Source organism: Schistocerca serialis, chromosome 11 (genome assembly GCF_023864345.2).
Source record: "Schistocerca serialis cubense isolate TAMUIC-IGC-003099 chromosome 11, iqSchSeri2.2, whole genome shotgun sequence".
Lineage (NCBI taxonomy): Eukaryota > Metazoa > Arthropoda > Insecta > Orthoptera > Acrididae > Schistocerca > Schistocerca serialis.
In genome coordinates, this window is record NC_064648.1 from 59,328,513 (window position 1) to 59,353,427 (window position 24,915).

The 24,915-nt window shown below is 42.9% G+C and overlaps 2 protein-coding genes across 4 annotated transcripts in view; one reads left to right on the plus strand and one right to left on the minus strand.

Annotated features, from left to right (window-relative positions):
- LOC126427022 (zinc finger protein 99-like) overlaps positions 1–24,915 on the minus strand; it is a 458,738-nt gene that overhangs the window by 58,423 nt on the left and 375,400 nt on the right. The gene's annotated exons all lie outside the window — the stretch shown is intronic.
- The window catches only part of LOC126427021 (neprilysin-2-like), a 266,242-nt gene that overhangs the window by 27,376 nt on the left and 213,951 nt on the right, over positions 1–24,915 (plus strand). For 2 of the 3 annotated variants that reach the window (XM_050089185.1, XM_050089183.1), the window contains exon 2: positions 22,428–22,505. The exons of the other annotated variant lie outside the window; for it this stretch is intronic. In XM_050089185.1, the coding sequence (XP_049945142.1) occupies positions 22,428–22,505 (78 nt within the window). The remainder of the gene's footprint in view (positions 1–22,427; positions 22,506–24,915) is intronic. 3 annotated transcript variants of the gene reach the window in all.

A 24,915-nucleotide genomic window follows, 5' to 3' on the forward strand; every position in this document is an offset into this window, starting at 1 on the left:
TCGACAAACCTACCAACAAACTTTCGGATCCCTGGTACGCAGAATCAGTGATGTATTTCGTTCCAAAGGCGGAAAAACAAGCTGTTAAGCAGCTGGTCGTAACGTTTTGGCTCGTCATTCTGTGTGACGGAAATAGCCGTATCTTATGGCTGAATTGACTTAGTAGCTTTCAATTTTTAGACAGCCAACAGACCGTACACCTTAACCTGTGACTTTAATCTGAACTTGATACTTGTACTTGCTCCCGAAAAAAAAGGGTTCTTAACAGCTGAACAAAAAGAGAAACGGACAACAAACGGATACTTTAAGATTTCCGTTTCTAGAGAGTGAGGCGCGGAACCCTGAGAGTTGTTCTATATTCGACTGTCCTTCCCTGCGTTATGTAAGCAGATTTATTTAGTAGAATCAATGAAAATGAACTTCTGTTCAACCAGCAGAATGACAGTTCTGTGTTGTTATTCTTAGTACTTCAGGCCAGAACACTTCGAGAATCTGGGTACTTTGATGGAAGACACTGTTTATTTTGAAAATTAGTATTTTGAAAAAATAAGAAAAAGTTATATTATTCAGTGATTACTTCAATTTTAAATCATAATTAGTAACAGAGAAACCATAATAAAATTTTCAAAAATAATTATTTTCGACAAAATGTCGAGAAAACCGCCGTGCTGCTAATAGTTTTTTGGCAGAGAACGAGTAATAGGAGTCAAATTTCAGGCTACCCAACAGATCAAAACGAAAATTTCTGTTCCGACACTGACAATGTTGAATGTTTATGGAAAAAATTCAAGGCAATCGTAAAATGCGTTTTAGACAGGTACGTGCCGAATAAAACTGTAAGGGACGGGAAAAACCCACCGTGCTTCATCAACAGAGTTAGGAAACTACTGCGAAAGCAAAGAGAGCTTCACTGCAAGTTTAAACGCTGCCAAAACCTCTCAGACAAACAGAAGCTAAACAAAGTTAGCGTAAGGAGGGCTATGCGTGAAGCGTTCAGTGAATTCGAAAGTAAAATCCTAGGAAGTTGTGGTCTCACGTTAAATCAGTAAGTGGCTCGAAACAGCATATCCAGACACTCCGGGATGATGATGGCATTGAAACAGTGGATGACAGGCGTAAAGCTGAAATACTAAACACCTTTTTCCAAAGCTGTTTCACAGAAGAAGACCGCACTGCAGTTCCTTCTATAAATCCTCGCACGAACGAAAAAAATGGCTGACATCGAAATAAGTGTCCAAGGAATAGAAAAGCAACTGAAATCACTCAACAGAGGAAAGTCCACTGGACCTGACGGGATACCAATAAGATTCTACACAGAGTACGCGAAAGAACTTGCCCCCCTTCTAACACCCGTGTACCGCAAGTCTCTACAGGAACGGGGGGTTCCAAATGATTGGAAAAGAACACAGGTAGTCCCAGTCTTTAAGAAGGGTCGTCGAGCAGATGCGCAAAACAATAGACCTATATCTCTCACATCGATCTGTTGTAGAATTTTAGAACATGTTTTTCGCTCGCGTGTCATGTCGTTTCTGGAAACCCATAATCTACTCTGTAGGAATCGACATGGATTCCGGAAACAGCGTTAGCTTTATTTGTTCATGAGACCCAGAAAATATTAGATACAGGCTCCCAGGTAGATGCCAGTTTCCTTGACTTCCGGAAGGCCTTCGATACAGTTCCGCACTGTCGCCTGATAAACAAAGCAAGAGCCTACGGAATATCAGACCAGCTGTGTGGCTGGATTGAAGAGTTTTTAGCAAACAGAACACAGCATGTTGTTATCAATGGAGAGACGTCTACAGACGTTAAAGTAAACTCTGGCGTGCCACAGGGGAGTGTTATGGGACCATTGCTTTTCACAATATATATAAATGACCTAGGAGATAGTGCCGGAAGTTCCATGCGGCTTTTCGTGGATGATGCTGTAGTATACAGAGAAGTTGCAGCATTAGAAAATTGCAGCGAAATGCAGGAAGATCTGCAGCGGAGAGGCACTTGGTGCAGGGAGTGGCAACTGACCCTTAACATAGACAAATGTAATGTCTTGCGAATACATGGAAACAAGGATCCTTTATTGTATGATTATATGATAGCGCAACAAACACTGGTAGCAGTTACTTCTGTGAAATATCTGAGAGTATGCGTGCAGAACGATTTGAAGTGAAATGATCGTATAAAATTAATTGTTGGTAAGGCGGAAACCAGGTTGAGATTCATTGGGAGAGTCCTTTGAAAATGTAGTGCATCAACAAAGGAGGTGGCTTACAAAACACTCCTTCGACCTATACTTGAGTATTGCTCATCAGTGTGGGATCCGTACCAGGTCGGGTTGACAGAGGTGATAGAGAACATCCAAAGAAGAGAGGCACGTTTCGTCAGAGGGTTATTTGGTAAGCGTGATAGTGTTACGGATATGTTTAGCAAACTCAAGTCGCAGACTCTGCAAGAGAGGCGCTCTGCATCGCGGTGTAGCTTGCTGTCCAGGTTTCGAGAGGATGCCTTGTCTGGATGAGGTATCGAATATATTGCTTTCCCCTACTTATACCTCCCGAGGAGATCACGAATGTAAAATTAGAGAGATTCGAGCGCACATGGAGGCTTTCCGGCAGTCGTTCTTCTCGCGAACCATACGCGACTGGAACAGGAAAGGGAGGTAATGACAGTGTCACGTAAAGTGCCCTCCGCCACACACCGTTGGGTGGCTTGCGGAGAATAAATGTAGATGTAGATGTAGATTCGCTTTTCGCCGGTGTTATACAGAACGAAGTTTGGGAAACCTCCCACCTGATAAGCACTCCAGTCACTGGAGCAGTGCTCTAGAACTGATCGGAATGGCTTCCTGTAAGCGATCTCCTTTAGTATGCGTCGCACTTTCCTAAGGACTTTCTAGGTAATACTCTATTACACTGATAGAAAAATAATATCGCAACACCAAAAAATAGTTAATGTAGAGTGATGCAATTTATGGAATATATTTTTGTACGGAACATATTTAAGTGATTAACACAGCAGGGTCACAGGTCAACTCCAGGTGTGGGTCCATTGTGTCTAGCACGCAGACAGGCTGGTTGCAGGACCTCAGCCGGCCGTTGTGGCCGAGCGGTTCTAGGCGCTACAGTCTGGAACCGTGCGACCGCTACGGTCGCAGGTTCGAATCCTGCCTCGGGTATGGATGTGTGTGATGTCCTTAGGTTAGTTAGGTTTAAGGAGTTCTAAGTTCTAGAGGACTGATGACCTCAGATGTTAAGTCCCATAGTGCTCAGAGCCATTTGAACCATTTAGAACCATTTGCAGGACCTCAGCTGGTCTCCTTGTAGCCAACTCGGTCACCGCTGACTGTGAGGAAGTACCAGCTTTCATCAGACAACACTACAGGCGTCCATCCTAATTTCTATCACATCGTTGTGTTACTGCGGTGCCAACTGCTGCTGCAGGTGTAGTACGCTGTGGCAGAGCCACATACATAACGGGTAAAGTGACTCGTTCCACATCATTTCGGTAAGACAGTAGTCCAAATGCTCCATGGAGAATGTGACTGACTAAAAACACTGCAGAGCCAAAGAAACTGGTACACCTGCCTAATATCGTGTAGGGCACCAGCGAGCACGCAAAAGTGCTGCAACACGACGTGGCGTGGACTTGACAACTGTCTGAAGTAGTGCTGGAGGTAATTGACACCGTGAATCCTGCAGGGCTGTCCATAAATCCGTAGAGTACGAAGGGGTGGAGATCTCTTCTGAACAGCTCGTCGCAAGGCATCCAAGATATGCTGAATAATATTCATGTCTGGGGAGTTTGGTGGCCAGCGGAAGTGTTTAAACTGTGAAGAGTGTTCCTGGAGCCACTCTGTAGCAATTCCGGACGTGCGGGGTGTCCCATTGTGCTGCTGGAATTGTCCAAGACCGTCGGAATGCACAATGGACTTGAATGCATGCAGGTGATCAGAAAGGATGCTTACGTGTGTGTCACCTGTCAGAGTCGTATCTAAACGCATCAGGTCCCCCATATCACTCGAACTGCAGGCACTTCACACCATCACAGAGCCGTCACCAGGTTGTACAGTCCCCTGTCGACAGGCACGATCCATGGATTTGTGAGGCTGTCTCCATATCTGTACTCGTCAATCCGCTCGATATACCTTTGAAACGAGACTCGTCCGACCAAGCAATGTGTTTCCAGTCATCAACAGTCAAATGTCGGTGTTGATAGGACCACGCGAGGTGTAAAACTTTGTGTCGTACAGTCATCAAGGGCACACGAGTGGGCCTTTGACTCCAAAAGCTCATATCGATGAGGTTTCGTTGAACGTTGAAGTGAACGCTGACACTTGCTGACAGCCCAGCACTGAAATGTGCGGTAATTTAGGGAATGATTGCAATTCTGACACGTTACTAGTCTTCAGTCGTTGGTTCCGTTCTCGCAGGATCTTCTTCCAGCCGCAGCGATGTCGGAAATTTGATGATTTACCGGATTCCTGAAAGTCACAGTACACTCGTGAAATGATCGTACATGAAAATCCCCACTTTATCGGTACCTCGGACATACTGTGTCCCACCGCTCGTGCGCGGTCTGTAACACGACGTTCAAACTCACTTAAATCTTGGTAACCTGCCTTTGTAACAGCAGTAACCGATGTAACAACTGTGCCAGACGCTTGTTGTCTTATACAGGCATTGCCGACTTCAGCGCCGTTTTCTGCCTGTTTACATATCTCTGTATTTGAATACGCAGGGCCGCGCGGTTTGAGGAGATATGTCACGGATTTCGCGGCCCCTACCGCCGGAGGTTCGAGTCCTCCCTCGGGCATGGATGTCTGTGTTGTTCTTCGGATAAGTTAGTTTAAGTAATGTGTAAGTCTAGGGGCCGACGACCACAGCAGTCTGGTCCCTTAGGAGTTAACGCACTTGAATACGCATGCCTACCAATGTAGGTCTCTTTTAAGTTTCAGTTAAGCTCTCCCGGATATACCATGTGCAGCCGCCATGCTTAGGTGTGTCGTCTAGACGTAAAATCTCGACTCCAGCGTGTCTGATGATACGGCGCGGAGAAGCGAAAAGACAGGAGGGAATGGAGGATGACGACACACGGCTGAACGTGTCCGGGGTCAGAGGTCAGCGGCTGACCTCTGCAGAGGCGGCGACAACACCGGCTGCCGCGGCCGCGGGAAGCCCTGTCCCTGGCCTCCCACACGAGTGAAGGCACAGCCGAGGCGCAGCGAACGCGCGCTCTGCCACTACACGTGCGTACGTGTGAAAGTTTAATGTGGAACTTCTGAACTGACGAATATACAGGGTGAAGAAAAATTCGCAGGCTCGGACTTCGCAGCGCGATTCCTCACATACTCGCAATACGAAAATGTCTCTCACAAACATTTCGTCCTGCGTTTATTTCGAGCAGTAAATGGACGTTAAAGACTGGCAACACTATAATCACATGTACCGTAACTGCCTGCCTGTGTCAGAATACAGAGAGCACTGCTACGCAGTTGGAGCAGTGGCCCGTTCTTGGATGACATACAGGAGGGCGAGGGTTCGAATCTGCGTCGACGCATATTTGTTTTTATTTGCTAAAAGTAGTCTGCGTGGCACTATATCTGACGCCTTAATCGTCACACAGCGATCACTGTGGGTCTTGTACAAAAAAAAAAAAAAAAAAAAAATTGAGGTTATGTAGTGCGAACACAGAGATGGAAGTACAATGACTTTCATTGGCCAGCTTTTAAAGAAGTCTGTTGCACGTCGTGGACTCGAATTCTTTCACACCACTGCAATTGCCACATTCCAAACCTGTTTTCTTTGTACTCTCCCCTAATGGTCCCATCGAAATTATTTGAAAACCACGTTCCTAGTCCTTCTGGTGGCGTAAGGCTCTAACGGATTGTAATGGACTTGAGTGCGGCATGTATAATATCTGGTATTAATCGATGGACCATTGGGGGATGGTACACAGAAAACGGGCTTGGAATCTAGTTGATGCAGCCGTGCGAAGCAATTCGCGTCTACGATAAGCAAAAGATTTCTTTATAAGTTGGCGAATGAAAACGATTGTATTTCCACCTATGCGTTCGTAATACGTAACTGCAAATATTTTGTAGAAGACACACTGTAATCGCTGTATGACGATTAAGACGCCAGATACCGTACCAAGCAGACTGCTTTCAGCAACTCAAAAAAAAAAAAAAAAGCCACAACACAGAATCGAACCCTTGACCTTCTGCATGCTCTACCCAGAACACTATCCAGTGGACCAACTTCACAGCAATACTGCCATTTGCTGACAGAGATAGTTACCGTTCAGGCGATTACAGTGTTGTCAGATTGCCGACCTATAACGCACATTTACTGCACGAAATATGCGCAGGGCGTAATTTTTTGAGAGACATTTTTGTATTGGCAGTATGTGAGGAATCGCGCTGCGAATTCCGAGTGCGCGAATGTCTCTTCATCCTGTATAAAACTTCTGCTGACATCGTAAGGTGAAAAGCTCCGTGCAGGGTAACAGAACTGTGTTAAAATTACATTTTGAAGGAAATATATGAATCTCACGCTATACGATGCGAAATCCCAACTGGTTAGTACATCAAACGATTCGCCTGCGAAACAGCAATCCGTTTTCAATGAAACTTACATGTGCTATTTGACTGCAAAACAAATGTCTCAGACTAAAATGTTGACCCTGAATGTTGTTAATCTTTATCTTCAGAACTATTATTCTAATTAAACAGCAAATGGACATAAAATTTAACGCATCTGTCTTTCTGATAAAACTGCTTGAAAACCCACAAGATTGCACTCTCCTCAAATCTTTTATTAATATCAAACCACTGACCTGATAATGATATTTTCACAAACACATTCCGAAAATCACTCTACCTTACAGTGGATGAGCTTTAACGTTAATTAAATTTGTTGGCCTACCTTTACGCACGGAACGTTTGTCTGCTCTGCAACCTTTCGCCATAAATAATCATGATGTGACTGTCAAAAACCAAATTTCATTTACCGTACTTGCGATGTGCAATGCAAGGCGGTATCTTACCACTTTTTATAAACATGCTTCTGCAACACGCAACTCGCGATGTACAACGCGAGAATGCAAACACAATGATAAAGGTAAAGAATGAGATATAAGGAATTAAATTTAACGACTGATAAACGCTTCATTAAGCCATAACAATACGCCTTTTCATAAAGCACTCACAACTATACGAGTTATCAAAACATAGGCCTATTTTAACAATGTTCCAGTGTAAAATTACTTTCCTTGGCACTTGTATCAGTTATAAGACAAGGCGATGTGCTTAATTATAAAATTCCTACAGCATACCACAACCATACGCAACGTTCTAACAATAAGAAACTACACAGTTACAAATATAAAAGAAAACCGGATTACCTTAAAAGTTCCTGTTATTGTTTCATTAATATTACCTCAAAATCTTCGGTATTCCTCAAAACGCATTATTACAAAATCCTTCTTAAATAATCCAGAACAGCTTCCGTCCTTTTCAAACCGAGTCCAGTGCCAGACTGTCCAACACACACACACACTGCTCAGTCAACGCCACCTAGGAACAAGGCCTCACATCGTGAGTCTAAGGAGCCCGTGACGTCACGGGTAGGGGTCTGAGAAGCTAGGAACCGACTACAGACACACGTGATTCGTAGCGTTTCCATGTTGTACTTTGTGCTGTTCGTGAGTGGTTATTTGATCTATACTCAGTTACGATGCCCCGAAGGTGTTGTATGCCGAATTGCAGGGGCAATTACGATAATGGACCTAAAGTCAGTGTATTTTATTTTCCATCTGACGAGAATTTAAGACGAAAATGGTTATCGGCTGTTCACAGACAAGACTGGACACCGAGTAAGCACTCTGTTGTAAGTATCAGTGTATTTGTTTGGTTAGTGTGTCGCAGTTACTTGAAATGTAGTACAGCTAAACAAAATACAGTAAACAGAAGAACGTATTTATAATCTCATACCTCATTAATTTTCGTTATATGTTTTAAAGAGAACTGTATGCTTGTTTTTAGATATGTGAGCTGCATTTCAACAAGGACGACATTTTAAGCAGTACCAGCATGTATGACCCGAAAACTGGTATACTCTTGACAGCACCGTTGGATCGTCGACGCTTGAGAAAAGGTGAGTTACGAAACACGCTCTTAGTAAAGTACAGTGGCATAAGAACTATCTTTATTTCACTTATATGCTGTGAGATCGGTTTCATACTTCGTTATTAATTTTTTCAGATGCTATCCCATCGAAGTTGCCTGGATGCCCATCTTACTTGTCGAGTCATCAAACTGCAGTGCGAGAGGACCCAGAAATTCGTAGGGGGCGTTTAGAAAATCGTGCTCTTCAAATTGCTATCCAAGAAAGTGTGGACACACATGCGAAAATGATTGATGCGATATCGGTCGATAGTTTAGAACAAATGAAAACAAAGTTGAGTGAATGTGAAAAGCACAGTGACTGGGTAGTGATAAACAAATCTGACAGTGTGAGCCTAGTGTTACTAAAGCATAATCCTTACCCAAGAATTTTTTGCCACGTAGTTGTAAGCAGTGGTTTATTACTCAGTGTCTTCAATAATGATATTGAAGTGAAGTGTATTGGAAACATGAAATTTCCCATGAAAGTAAACAACATACAGGTGGTAAGTGATGTTCTTAAGAACATTTATCTTCTGTATAATAGTTCTGAGGCTCCTGTAGATAACATTTTGCCTTTAATTGACCAGTTATTACAAAATTTATTAGAAAAGTTGCCAGGAAACGAAACTAAAATTACATTTTTGAAGGAACAGATTTCATTTTTGAAGTGCAGAAGTTCAACTCAATTTAGGTATGATACTAACTCTATGATAATGTGGTCATTAGTACAGTCTATAAGCCCACATGCTTACAAATTTTTGAGGAACACTGACAGTTTTTCTATGCCTAGTCCTAACACCCTTTCAAGGCTTTGTAGTAAACTCTCAACAAATCCTGTCATTGAGCAACAGGGTCATCAGTTTATGAGCTACATCACAAATAAAGTAGGTACTTTATCCTCAGATGATAAAACTGTGCTCCTGTTGATGGATGAAATTCATCTGAAGTCTCAGCTTGATTACAAAGCTGGAAATGTTGTAGGATGTGCCTTTAACACTGAAAAATTTTTGTGTGCAACCAGCGCCTATGTTTTTATGGTTGAGAGCATGGAATCACCTTACAAGGATGTGGTGTCTATTCTGCCAGTTCATACTATTCAGGGTGATGTTCTGTTCTCTTACATTAAAGCAGTCATTGTTAAATTAGAAGCAGTTGGATTTGTGGTGGTTGGTATAGTAGCAGACAATAATGCAATTAATAAGAAAGCAATGTCTAAGTTTTCTACTCCTCCAGATGTGAAAATAAAGTATGATCACCCTGTACAGTATTCTCCAAATCGCCCATTGTATTATTTTGTGGACACTGTCCATATTTTGAAGTGTATCCGCAATAACTGGTTTAACCAAAAGGAGCAGATCTTGTGTTTTCCTGACTTCAGTGACAGTTTGAAGGGAGGTTTGTCTTCTGTTGGAGCACTGAAAGAATTGCACTTGATAGAAAAAGATGAACTATTGCAATATGGCAGTTCCTTAACTTTGAAGTCTCTATTTCCTAACTCAATTGAGCGCCAAAATGTCAAGTTAGTGTTGCGTATTTTCAGTGATACGACAGTTGTTGCTTTGGACACATTTGGTTCAAAGAAAGCAATTAGCAACTGGGAAAGTACTGCAACATTCATCAAAATAATAATTCGTTGGTGGGATATTGTAAATGTAAAAACATTACTCAAGGGACAGAGGTTAAGAAATATTTCCCATCACATACAAGAATTCTTACAGTGCTTCATCTCATGGTTATGTTCTTGGGAAGAGTGTAGTGATGAAAGAAAACTTACTCGAGAGACACATAGCGCTTTGAAACACACAACTGCTGCTTTGATAGACTTCAGTGACTACTGGCTTTCTGAGAAAAACAGATCATATTTGCTGTTAGGAAAAGTACAGACAGACAGTTTAGAAGACAGGTTTGGCAAATACCGCCAGCTATGTGGGGGAAATTATCATGTTTCTCTAAGACAAGTTTTTGAAACTGAACAAAAACTAAGGGCACAGTCTATGTTTTCCCTTGTGCTTCGGTCGAAAGTAGTTGGGGATGTTGTTATTAAGACCACTGATATTTTTTCTACTCATACTGAAATTCAGGGATTAAAAGAAACATCAATACCAGAATTTTTAAATGTAGCAGTAGATGAAAATGATGTTGATGGAATAGATGAGAATACTTGGCCACTGTTGCATTACATAGCAGGTTACTGCTCACACCAAGCTATTAAAAAAAAACCATTGTGAATATTGTAAGGTATTCCTTACTACAGATGAAATGAAGCAGGGTGGTGATGATTTGATTATGGTAAAAGACAGAGGAGGGTTGACATATCCTGCAGATGATGTAGTAGTGTGTGTGACATATGTCTATTTAACTCTACAGAAAATTCTAAAAGACCAGGAAATTTTATTTTTAGAACAGGCAAATCAGAGAAATGTACTTGTGAAGGTAGCATCCCACAACATTCCCAGCAATCTTTTTTATGGGTTTCACTGTAAAAATAAACACTCAATTGATTCAGTCATGAATTGCATACTGTTTTGCTGTGCAAATATTTTGCTAAACAATTACACCAAGAGGAGAAATGATGTAACTACTGTTAAAAATGTAACTGTGTACAAAAGATTGAAAAAATGTTAAATTATACTGTTTGGGGCTTGGGAAGATGATGTGAAATAAATGTTTATTTCTATTTTCTGTTTTTATTTCATGCACAGTATCCCATACATCTTGTTGGTAAATGTTATGTATTGGACCCCTTCTGCTCTCTTCGAAATGGTGCAGCCGTAAACATGAGGCTTTGCTACAGATTAATTTGTTACCACAAATTCTCTGTGAAACCCCAATCTCATAGAATTAGGGGAATAGTCTTTTCTGTTCATCAGTAAATATATAATTAATGCTGCTCCTGCTCTGTGGTTGACAAGTTTTTGTATATATTTTTGTCCAGTCAGTAAATTAATTATTCTCACAAGGAGAACAATTCATTGCTAGTATTAGCATGCTAGTCTGCCATCATCATAAGTAAATATTAATCTGCAGAACAGGTCCAGTCTGTCAATACAACCAATATTTCGGGGAGGTGGGAGGACAATACATAACTTAAGCCATTCTTCATTTGAGAGAAATTGATAATGTTTTTGGAGTTTGGAATAGCAGTGCTTTTTTTCCTCTGGGGCAGCATTAAATAGTGAATAGTAAAAGAATTTAATTGTCATTTAGCTATTGCAGCAATAGACAGTCAAATTACAAATGTTTAAAAAGTATACAGCATGTATACAAAAATTACTTTACACAAATTAAAAAACAATGTTACAACAGATTTTCCATAAAGTAAAATATTCAAGCTAAAACGATTTGTATAGTACATCTTAAATTGAAATCATTAAGGAAATTATGGTACACTCACCGAGCAGTTATCACTGTGATATTTACACTCATACATTCAAGTGAGTAGGGAGGATTTACTGATAACCAACTGTACTACTTGTGCTTGAATAAATCAATTAAAGCTTCTACCCATTCTAGAGGCAGTTTGTTAAACAGCTTCATACTCACTACATTGCTGTTCTATGATTTAGATAATCTGCAGTAAGGTATGTGAAGATGCACACTATTTCTAGTTCTGGCATTACTGAAGATTGGGATACCACTCATCTGCTTTCACAAATGGCTCTATAGATGACATTTTAAATTTTTACAATGCTGTAATACCCATTGCCAATGATCAGTGTATCAAATGACAAGTATTTTAATTAAAAGATGGGGATCAGTATGTGGATGGGTGAATATAAATGGATCAGTTTGTACAGTAAAAAGTAACAACAGGTTCTTAAGATATGTCATTACATGAAGCTGATGGGTGGTGTCCCATTCTTCAGTTAAACCTCAGTTCCATGAGAGTGTAAATCCTGCCTAAGCTGGTATTCTGTTAAGTTAGTCTTTGTATACAGTAGAACAGTGGAAATGTGCAAATTTATAACAATTAATATTTTCAAGCTGATAAACAATGGCTTACAGTGGGCAAGTTTGTCAGAGTTTGTAATGATTCTAATGTGTGATTCCCATGTCAATTTATAATACCTAATAACTTAACACTACCTAGTCTTCTACTGGCAAATCTCTTAAACTAAGTAGTATGTAGAAGGTTCAGTGAAGTTTACACAAGTTTCTGTACGGTAATGTTTTCTTAAGTATAAAACTGTAGATGACTGCCAAATGAGGTATCTGTCATACGAAACTAGAATTTGACATAGATACAAGTCCCAGAGTACCTGCTTCGATTGATTGTCAGTCTTTCCAATTGCGGTACCTCATTTTCAATTAAATTATGCAAGGTGACTTACACGGTGAAAATAGTGCTGTCAGAGTTATGGAATTAGAAATTCGCATTTTCAAAACGCGAGTGACGGAAATTAAAAAGTATTTTCACCTTTGGAGCTATAGTTTACGAAATTTGAACAATGTAATTCTCCTGTGAGAATGATTAGCGTTTGTTTACAGATTTGTGTATAAAACAGTGAATAGTCTACCAGGAAACTGTTTAATGTTTTCATATACGTGGCGCAGAGCCTAACAAGCCGCTCGGTATTTCGGACCCCTAGTCGTGACGTCACGAGTCGCGCTGTGAGGCCTTGTTCCTAGGTAGCGTTGGCTCAGTGCTACTCTCTGACTTACTCTAACATCTTTGGTCTCAAAACACAGACTTAACAAAGACTGTGATTATATCGATACTACAGATGCTGAGTACATTTGTCAGATTCGCAACTCAACTTCGTTCACACTTATGGCCGAAATTTCTTGAAAATCGACATGGCAAATCGGATAGCCCCCTTGCACATGCTACGGAATCCACCTTTCCGTTTGTGACGGAGGCTATTTCTCGTACCACTCACTGCTCCCCCTCCCCTGTTCCATTGTTGGTAAATATCCGCATTAACACAAATTTTTCGGATTGTCTCTTCGTGGTCATTTCGCAAAAGGTGTGTGCAATATGTTGTCAGACTCTGCCCAGAAGGTACTAATACATTCACTGAATGCTACAAGTGGTCCATACGAACTAGAACTGCCAACTATCCCGTATATTCCGGGAAATCCCGTATATTGATTTAAATTGAACGAAAATCCTGGCTCACGTGTTTTACACTATGTATCCCGTATTTCCGGAGTGTTTTAAATGAGATAATTATTGCTTTGATGCTCTTGGTCATTTTATTTCCTTTGTTTTCCTCCCACCCTCCGCTTGATGAATTTAGGCTCAGCAAGCGCCCTCTTTACATGGGGACCCCAAAACCGGATTTCGTAAACTGATTTCCAAATATCCTTCTGGGTGGTCGTGTAAACACTTAGAAGATCGATTCTGGAAATCCGCTTCTAGTTGCGAGTTTTCTAATTCCGCAATCGATTTACCCTCCCATGTAAATACAACCGGTTTGTAACGTGCTTGGACTGTCGGGTTTCGTCTCGTTATTAAAAACCTTCGGCTAATATGGATGGAGTGGCTTAATGTACAGTGAAGGATATGTAGAAATATTAGTACGAATTGTTTACACCTCGTCTAAGTGATGAGAAATAGCGATTGTGTTTACTGTATCAGACTGTAACAGCTGTTTTTCAGGCGCCATATTTAACTGGGCTAGCACAACCGCTTCGGAACTTAACATGTAAACACGGTAGCGAAAAACGGATTCCGAAATTCGGTTTGAGTCTTTCGAAAGATGTGTCACATGTAAACGTAGCGATCATGATTTCCGCGCGAGGTAGCAGCGTGGTCGAGGGCGCTTTGGCACGGTTCGCGCGGATCCTCCCATCGGAGGTTCGAGTCCTCCCTCGGGATTGGGTGTGTGTGTGTTGTCCTTAGTGTAACTCAGTTTAAGTTAGATTAAGTAGTGTGTAAGCCTAGGGACCGATGACGTCAGCATTTCCCATAGGAACTTACCACCACCGACGCATGATTTCCGTTCGGCGCTGCGTCGGCCAGATACTTCTCGATGCGGGCCGAAGTGTTCCTCTTTCACTGTCGGTCAGTGGTTGTACTTGTGTTCTGGGACGACAACGTGTACCAGTCAGGCAGTGAAATATTTTCCAAAGAGTTACAGGTGAGTGTTGCTGGTGAGTATACTGTGCAAGAAAACTCACCAAGAAAGAGAATTAAAAATGTCATGTGTGTATCGCACTAACTGGAAGGAAACGCAATCGTGGATTTCACACGTAATGAGTAATCGTCATGAAGCACATTGTTTATTTAGCAAATGGCATATTATTATTAGGAGGAGGCTGTGAACGAGTATCTCGAAAACGGCGAAGCTAGTCGAATGTTCTCGTGCCGCAGTCCTGAGGTAGAAGGACAGTGAAATTACCAGCAGGCGCTGAACGGTTGAACGTCCACGACTCTTCACACAGTGTGCAGTCCGGAGGCTTGTCTGCTCTGCACAGCAGGACAGACGCTGATGTGTGGCATCTCTGTCGATAGGTCACAGTGCTGGTGCACGCACAAGTGTTTCAGAGCACACCGTTCATCGTACATTGTGGAAGGTGGATCTGCGCAACATGCCACCCCTACATGTTAATATGTTGACTCAACGGCATCGTCCATTACGATTGCAGTGGGCACGGAACCGTCGGGATTCGACCCTCGGTCAATGGCAACGTGTCGGTTCTCCGGGTGAATCACATTTTTCCTACGCCAGGTCGCTGGTCGTCTCCACAAACGCCGTCATCGGCGGCCCGGAACGTGCAGCGCGCCAGGGAAGCAGGCTGGTGGTGATCAGTGCTATGCCGCGGGAGACGTGGGAGGACCTGAAGCAGTAGTCGAAGACACGCTGACAGCTGCGAACAACCTGTATCCCTTCACGCCCGATGTCCTCCCTGACGGCGATGTCGTCTTTCAGCAATATAATTGTCCGTGTCTCGGAGCCAGAACCGTGGTACAGTGGTTTGAGGAGCGTTATAGTGAAACTGCGTTGATGTCTTAGCGACCACATTCGGCTGATGTGAATCCTATGACACCCATATAGGTCGCTATAGGGCGGCATCGCCGCGTTCGCAGATGGGCGGCCCGTTATTTACGCGAATTACGTGACCTGTCCGTAGACATGTAATGCCACATAGGCCTACCTCCATAAACCTACCAACAAACTGTCAGATCCCTGATAGGCAGAATGAGTCATGTATTTCGTCCAGAGACGGACAAACACGCTATTAAGCAGGTGCTCTTAATGTTTTGGTTCATCAGTGTCTCGTTTCAGTTTTTCTCAGCAGACATCCCTTTACCTGGATGTATAATTTTGGATAACTCGAAATGCGTTATACTAAAAATATTTGACTTCCGTTTCATGTACTGGAACGTGTTCATAAAAATAAAAAATTGTCAGAGTAACGCCATGAGATACGACGGTCAGTGAAAACCTCTTAACTCCAATTTGTTAAGCCGACTGGTGTGGTCGAGCGGTTCGAATCCTGCCTCGGGCATGGATGTGTGTGATGTTCTTAGATTAGTCAGGTTTAAGTAGTTCTAAGTTCAAGGGACTGATGACCTAAGATGTTAAGTCCCATAGTGTTCAGAGCCAATTGAACCTTTATTTGTTATATTTTACTGGTGAAGCAATAACCCTTCCTTAAAAAATAATATGAGGTGATCCACAAAGTTTCTGCATACACTGAAGGGGCAAAGAAACTGGTACAGGCATGCGTATTGAAATACAGATATATGTAAACAGACAAAATACGGCGTTGCGGTCGACAACGCCTTTATAAGACAACAAGTGTATGGCACAGTTGTCAGATCGCTTACTGCTGCTACAATGGCACGCTATCAAGTGAGTTTGAACGTGGTTGGTTCAAATGCCTCTGAGCACTATGGGACTTAACTGCTCTGGTCATCAGTCCCCTAGAACTTAGAACTACTTAAACCTGACTAACCTAAGGACATCACACACATCCAAGCCCGAGGCAGGATTCGAACCTGCGACCGTAGCGGTCGCGCGGTTCCAGACTGTAGCGCCTAGAACCGCTCGGCCACCCCGGCCGGCTGAACGTGGTGTTATGTTCGGCACACGAGCGATGGGACACAGCATCTCCGAGATAGGGATGAAATAGGGATTTTCCCGTACGACCATTTCACGAGTCCGGTAAAACATTAAATCTTCGACAGTCCTTCGGCCGGAAAAAGAACCTGCAAGAACGGGACGGATGATGTCTGAGGAGAATCGTTCAGCGTGACAGAAGTGCAATCCCTGCAAAAATTGCTTCAGATTTCATTGACGGGCCATCAACAATGTCAGCGTGCGAACCACTCAACGAAACATCATCGATATGGATTCCGGAGCCGAAGGCCCACTCGTGTACTCTTGATCACTGCGCGACACAAAGTTTTACGCCTCGACTGGGCCCATCAACACCGACATTGGACTGTTGATGACTGGAAACATGCAGCCTGTTCGGACGAGTCTCCTTTCAAATTGTATCGAGCGGATGGACGTGTACAGTTGTAGAGACCACCTCATCAATTCATGGGCCCTGCACGTCAGCAGGGAACTGTTCAAGCTGGTGGAGGCTCTGTAACGGTGTGGGACGTGTGCAGTTGGAGTGATATGAGACCCCTGATACGTCTAGATACGACTCTGTCAGATGATACATACGTAAGCATCCTGTCTGATCACCTGCATCCATTCATGTCTATTGTGCATTCCGACGGAGTTGGTCAATTCCAGTAGGACAATGCTAAACCTTACACGTCCGGAATTGCTCAAGAGCGGCTCCAGGAATACCCTTCCGCGTTTAAACACTTCCGCCGGCCACCAAATTCAGCAGACACGAACATTACTGAGCGTATCTGGGATGCCTTGCGACTTGCTGTTCAGAAGAGATCTCCACCCCATCGTACTCTTGCGGATTTATGGACAGTCCTGCAGGAGTCATGGTGTCAATTCCCTCCAGCACTACTTCTAGTCCATACGACGACATGTTGCGGCACTTCTGCGTGCTCGCTGGAGCCCTTCACGATATTAGGCAGGTGTATAAGTTTCTCAGGCTCTTTAGTGCAAGTGAGTGTGTAGTGGAAGTATAGCTGTTGACAGATGAAAGAAATCCGTGCAGTTGCAAATATCTCTTTGATTATAGAGTTACTGGTTACCGTTATTACGAGTTTTCACAAACAGATGGAGAGAAATCCATGCACTTACAAATCTCTCTTTGATTATAGAGTTACTGGTTACTGGAAATACGAGTTTTCACAGACGGACGAAGTTCTGACATTTTCATTGCCTACCATCCATATGTTAAAGTAAGGTATCTTTGAGGGATGACAATGTGATTAAAATACTGTAAAGTTGTGTCTTCGTGTGTGAGGAGAAGGGGCGACTGAAATCATCGCACGGGGTTGCAAAATCCCCTGCCAACCGGCTCTGCATGTCAGTCCCATTCGGAGCACTTGAGGTCACCTACCTTCTGTTTCTGATAGTTACGGGCATCCGCGATCTCTAGCGGCAGTTTTTCTCCTACTTATTGCGCTGTACAGCAGCATTAATTTAATTTCACATTCCCCACTACAAAAGAGAACCATACTTGAAGGTGTTTGGCCCTGCAATGAACATTTACAACTACATGTTCCCGACTTAAGTTTATACCGTAGCAGTTCATGCGTAACGCTCGCCTGTCAGTTGGAGTTGGCAGTGCTGAGCAAGAAATTCCCAATCATCTGTGCTTCTACGTTCTCCCTCACCGCCCCCCCCCCCCCCCAAAGCGGATTGGCTATTGTACCTCTGCCACTTGCATCTCCCGTGACTAACTCTGCCAATTTTGCACGTGCATATAATACTTGTTATGGATATATCTGTTTCTTATTGTTGTTTACGTTTGTGTACTCTACGATTAAAGCCTTAAACCACAGTTCTCTTAGTGTATGAGGGCGTTCTTAAAATTATTCAAATTCGTAACGTAATCTCCAAAGCGACAAAAGCCTTCTGCCTAATAGCTTTTAACTGAATTAAAAGAGTTAGCAGTACACTTTATAGCTTAGAAGTTAGCGTATTCGCTGCACTGAGTATTATAATGCCTAATAACGAAATTCAAACGTTTCTGAGAAGAGGATAGTATAAAATTTTCAAATAATTTCTTTATCAAATAACATACATCATAGCAGATGAAATATTGGAGCTAAACACACATTTCTTTCCACACTTCTCAGAAGTTACCATAAAAAACCACATGCAGAGTTTCATCAAAATAACTTCTGCACTTTTTGAGAAAATGGTACGTAAACAGGGACTGATTTTTATACTTTGCATTTATTAACTTATTATTTTTTATATTTTGAATTTGAAAGCCTAGAACCATTAAAATATACACCAATGCTGTTTAAGATATGTATCACCTATTGTAAGATGTTCATTAAAATGCCCATAGAACTTGTATGACGATTTATGTTCCGAACATAAATCCTACCCGACCCACTTCAGCGTACAACGTCATTTTAGAGAGTGAAACATGGTCTTATTTGTGCTCGGACGTAATTTCTTGCAGTTGGTAAAAGTGATAAATGGAAATGAGCGTATGGCATCGTTGGCCGGTAGGCCCCATCTGGGGAAGTTCGGCAGCCAAGTGCAAAGTCTTATTTCAGTCGACGCTACACTGGGCTACTTGTGCGCCGGTAATGAGGATAAAAGGATGAGGAAGACAGCATGAACAGAGAAAATATCTTACCCGCCCGGGAATCGAACCCGGGCTCGCTTGCATGGGAGGCGAGTACGTTACCACCCATCTCAAATGCCGACTGTTAAAAGTGATAATGGAGTATAATAAATAAGCGCTGTCCAGTGCACGCAAATCGAACAACAGAAAGTGAAGAAAGGAACTTTCATGTCCGGTCGACAGCCAAAATTACTAGTTTGCTTGAAGGGAAGGGTGCGTGGGCAGCCGTTTCTATGACTAATCCCGCCATCTGCGTAAAAAGTTAGAGGACACCACGGAAAACCCAAACTTGGTTTGGGATTGAACCCGGGTCCCTCAAATCCAAGTCGGGCCGCTTTGCCACTACATGAGCCCTGGTCGGCCTCGCATATGTGTCGAGGTCGATACTGACACTGACCAGGCCTCTGGTGACGTACGCAGCTCCAGTCTGGAGATACGCAGCTCCTACACGCCCGCAGATCATACAGAATAAGCTGCCACGCATCATTAGCAACGCTCCACGCTACACCCGCACCCTGGATATTCGTACTGAATACCGCCTTGGAACTCTCAAGGAAATGTTCAAAGAGTCGCCACACGACTATAGAGGAGCTCGAGGCACCCGAACAATCCTTTCATCCTTGCTCTTGAAACTAAGATCACAACCATAGGTGGAAGTATAAGCCGCCAAAGACACTCCTAGCTAGGGTATAACCACCTATCACTCATTTCATTTCCGTGTCCAGTCAGCATTTCCAAAAAATAGCAGTAGCGATAGCTATGTCATTTCCTTCGTAAACATCCTGTATTGGTCGCGGGTTATCCAGGAGGGGGCATACAAATAGATGGCTGCTATCTTCTTCAGCCCCGTAGTCGCAAAAGGTGTCAGTGGTCGCTGGAAGGATTCCCTACTTCTTCAGGTTGGTCTTGCATCGAGGGACGCCCACTCTAAGGCGGTTGAGGGACCTCCACACAGGGTATTGTACGTTTGCGGCAGGAGCTAGTTCTTCTTTTGGTGAAACGTCTACGAACAGTGAGCTCTTCGATGACGAGCTAACATACACTCAAGAGCGGCAACGTTGGCAAGCCCCTGCCAAAACATTGACTGAATACGCCAGCTTCTTTCAAAGCCGACCAATAGGCTATAGCAGGGAAGCCGTCAAGCGACACGCTAGGCGCAAATTGAGACGCGTACAGCGCGTGTGGCGAGGCGCGGCGCAGCCCGCATTTTTGTGGCTACACAGGTTCAGATGGGAGCGCGAAAACTGGGACGCGACGCGACTGGGACGCGACGCGCGTCTGGCCCAGGTCGCGCGGCGTTGTGGTCGCGGCAGAGTTTCTCGCGCCGCGCGCCATGCGAGCGCTGAGGGAGGGGCGAGGCCGGGTGTGGCGTGGCACTCCTGCCATGTGCTCACTTCGGCGTGGCGTATATGGGCAGTGGAAGTATTGCCCATTCAAAAAGTACAGCGTTGCCGTATATTGAATTTTATTGTCACTGAGTAGTGTTTCGTTTTTCGCCGTTTAAGCGCTCCATCTCTTTTCGTTAGTACATAATAATTTTCAGTTGCATATATCTGTCAATTTTTTCGTGTTGTCTATTAATTGTTATGAACGATGCACAGTTCAGTAACTGATGTGCCATTAGCCACTGGGACTATATCTTCTGCCTCCACAATGTTTTCAGATCGTAAGAAGGGACAGATGATTAATCGTAATGGTAGCGAGTAAGGAACTAAGGAATATTATAAAATCATGTGATCTAGAAGCAAGGCAGGAAAGTAAAACAAGGTTATCTACTTGCTCCCTGCTATGCTGATATGTCTACGATCTGTTACAAAATGTCGAAAAGGCGTAATTTCCTCAGGTATGATCTCTATGTGCTCCTGGCAAAAGACGTCCAAGATCTGAAGAACATAAGTTCCACTGTCATTACTTGGACTCGGATGTGATAACAGACATTTTACTACATACATATCGACATCACACTATCAGTATTAATAAACTAATTATACGACAGGCTACACAAATGAAGAGGTGGTCGAAATTATTCCGAAAATATGAGTATCCTGAAACAGTGTGGTATTTTAATATATTTAATGTGTTGAAATGTATTGCTAACAAAGGTAGATCTACTTTAATGACAATGTTTTTCGAACGATGTGGACTCCCGCTCATAAGACACACCTGGCTAGCCTCCGCATTTCTGTCGCAAGCTCTATTCTCAGCTGCTGACGATACACTGACCATTGTATTGTGCGACGGATCCATTGCTTACTTTTGTCAATAACAACTATTTTACTCTCGAATCACGCGTTGTCAGTTTGGCAAGCCGTAGGTGAGTAACCGACATCTGGCATGTGCTGTCATTTCGCCTGAAGGGTGCGATCGCCATTATTTTAACACCGCTCAGATGAACAGAAGTAATAAAATCCTTTGGTAGGTTTCTAGTCCGGTCGTCCAGTGTTAAAAATACGATGGGTTATGGGGATTCAACCAAAATTCCAACAGAATTGGCGATTTATTTTTGTGTGAATTTCTCATTCGAAGAAGCATCATCATTCATGAGTAACGCTCACATTTCTCTTGTTAATAGGTGTAATTGTACTTCTTTTCCCAAAACACAGTACAATTTGCACTAACTCATCTTGCAGCAGCTATGGCGTCAGAATTCTGAAACAGAGTGTCCCATTAAATAAGTAATTGGCGACCAGAGAGCTCAGTAGCTTACGAAAAACCTCATCGTGTCGGTTTACAGTGACATAAGAGAAGAAATTTCTTGTTTATTTGCATATTAGCTGTCGATAACTGTTAAAAAATTAGTCCCTGGAAAGAAAACATAAAATAGGAAGTATAACTTCCGACATATCTCCATAGATAAGAAAGTTCTGTTTGTTTACGAATTGGCAAAATACTCATCTCGTTATGTGCTATCATTCGCCAAAATGTCTTCTCGATGTCTCGAGCGGATTAGGAGATATGAGGGATGTTGTGAACATTTTATTCTCGCAGGCGAGAGATCGGGAGTGAAGGCGCTACATTCGATCCATTTTCTCGAGATCGGAGACAGATAGAAGAGCTCCTCCCAAGCCTAAAGAAAAATTCAGTGTGTTGGCTAAATTTCGCACACATGTAGTGAAATACGGGACAAAACGCAAAATCATAGCGACCTCAATTTTTCATTGCAAACTTTTCGAATTTTGCTTAGTGTCTTACTAAAATATGTGTATCACAAAAAGTATGACCATTAGCGAGACGATGGGCACTTCGCCATGAAGCTGACACATAGTGCCACAAGTAAGGCAAAAATCAAATATTTTTGCCGAATAATTTCTGCAAAAGGAAGATTACTGTGTGCGCGCGCTTCTATTCTGTCAGTACAGGGCGTCGCTAACCGGTACGTGGAAAGTCTGTGTACGCGTCTCAATATGAGAAGCACCAGCACGGCACGTGCGGCACGCGCGTGCCTCGCTGTAGTGTCGTGTCACGGCATACGCGCTCTACACGTCTCAGTTTGCGCTTGGCCTAACGCACAAACAAATCGCAAACACTGCCCTACACTGTGGATCCGATACATGATCTATCGGACACTAAACCATAATGAGTCCATATGTTACAGGTATGCTGATGCTGACCGAGAAGCCAATATCGTCACCCAGCTGCAGCCGGCGAGTGACATGGCTCCCCAACGTCAGAGGTACGCGCCTGCATGATACCCACTACTAACAAAGCCTGCCCTTGCATGACCTGTCGCAGGCAGCAAGAAATCCGCTACTCCTCTTACAACCCCACCCAACTACTTCAGGGGATTTTTTCCCTTGGCTCTTGCCTAGATACATTTTTCCTCTGCCCTTCAAACCGCTACCCTTCATTCAACTTTCGTCCCAATCTATCTCCAGATGAGCGCGTATTAATGGATAACTGTAACCAGACGTACGCAAACGTCGCAGCACCCACATCCTGAGAGATCCCACTTAGTGAAAACTAGCCAATATGCAGAGACGGCAGTAGGCCTGTTGAGTTGCCCACCGTACTAAAAAAAAAAAAAAATAGCATACCTGTATGAGTGCGGTCGCGACTCTTCATTATCTTTGTCTTCCTTAAAATACTCAATAATTATACATCGAACAATTAATTTATATCGCTGTATTAAATTTCAGGTAAGAACTTCAGTACTTTTTTGTAAATTGTACCAGAATATTTTGTACCGCCTAGTACTAGCCCACGATTTTCTCGTCCTCGAAATTTCAGAGCACTGAATTACTTGAAAACAGAAGACAAAATTTATTTTTATAATATTGCAGATTTCCCGACAATTGACTGAAATGATAACTTGTACGTCGACTCCATTGAAACCCTGTCTTCCACTTGTATAAGCGTATAAACGCCACCCGCCGCCAAGACCACAGTCTCCATGGGTTCCAAGATCGATACCATGTATTTCTAAAGATGATTCTGGACTTCGGCCTGCAGTTTTAAATTCTCAAGTGATGCGGTATTTGATGGAAAACGTACCCACACAAATAAGAAAGCTTGATTATCCTCGTGACGCTTCACATCGACGATTTTCGACTTAGGCCGTGTTCTACGTGAGCGACAGAAGCGACCGGCAGCGAGCGACTTCTGGATGCGCGACACTCCAGCGACAGGCAGCAGCATCGGGTTCAAATGGCTCTGAGCACTATGGGACTTGACTGCTGAGGTCACCTGTCCCCTAGAACTTAGAACTACTTAAACCTAACTAACCTAAGGACATCACACACATCCATGCCCGAGGCAGGATTCGAACCTGCGACCGTAGCGGTCGCGCGGCTCCAGACTGTATGTAGCGCCTAGACCCGCTCGGCCACTCTGGCCGGCAGCAGCATCGGGGAAGAGGGCGGCTGTCCTGCGTGCGAGCGGCCAAGATGGCTTCTGAGAGCCAGCCAGCTGTCTCTGTAAAACGTCGCCCCTAAACTGTAGAGTACTGTAGCTGGAGGTTAAGGCTACAGGCTTATGTTCAGTTAAGAAAATAAAGCGAAAAGGAATGCTGTGCATGAAATTTATAAAGGGAGGAATCTCAATGGTGAATTTCATAAATATCATCAACTACGAAGATCACCAGACAAATTCTTCGAATACACGTGTTTGAGCAGAGGAGCATTCGACTATCTCATCAATAAATTAAATGCAAATGTTTTTTTACATGATCAAGAACTTTAACAGCCAATAAATGAGGAACAATGACTGACTACATGACTAACTACCCTAAATACACACATAAACACACAGACCGATAACCTGCACATCCAGCCGTGGTGTAGTGGTAGTGTTAGAATTTGTGGTTACGTGTGTCGAGAAGGTCCTCCGTTCGATAGTGGGTTCTTTGTACATTTTTACTGACTCAGTTATAGTTCTGTATACTGAGTTTTATGTATACTATTTACACTGCATCGCTGAGTATATATTCGAGGTTTTGCCAAATAACTTAATCTTTAAGTGTAAACACACCTGTCCCAGTATATCGCACACATGAGTTTCCTAATAAATTACAATGAACCATGAAATTTTACAGATATTTGATGTTGCGAACGTAATTCATCAGCAGTCAGTGCTAACGCCAAGCGTTTCAATTATTCTAAGTAGCCTGTAAAAGTAGAGCATACTAAATTTTCGTAAAGAAACTCGGACGTTTTGTGTAATGATTTGTCTATAAGTATGAAATAAAAAATATTAGGGAAACGTTTGGTGCACCTCATTTTCTGTTCAAGATTTCGAGCATAATTCCAAGGCACATAGAACGTTTCTCTGATCTGCTTATTTCTTTTTCAAAAATCATTTCATAAAATATTTGACCAACTTCTTTCATTTTTTTATTTTCGAGCTTGTCAGGAAGCATGATCTTAGTGACTCCTCGTTTGCCTTCCTAATGTACATGATTCGAAGGAAGCCGTATTGACATTTAAATACCGCACCAATGTTTCCTTTTATGCGCAAAACAGCTAGGCCTTGAACAGATGAAATTTTTGACACTTCATTTACTTAGTTTGGCAGCAACTTGTCGTGAAACATTTCAATTTTTTCTCAACTCATTAATTAAGTTTTCGTTGATTACCCTGATTACTTTC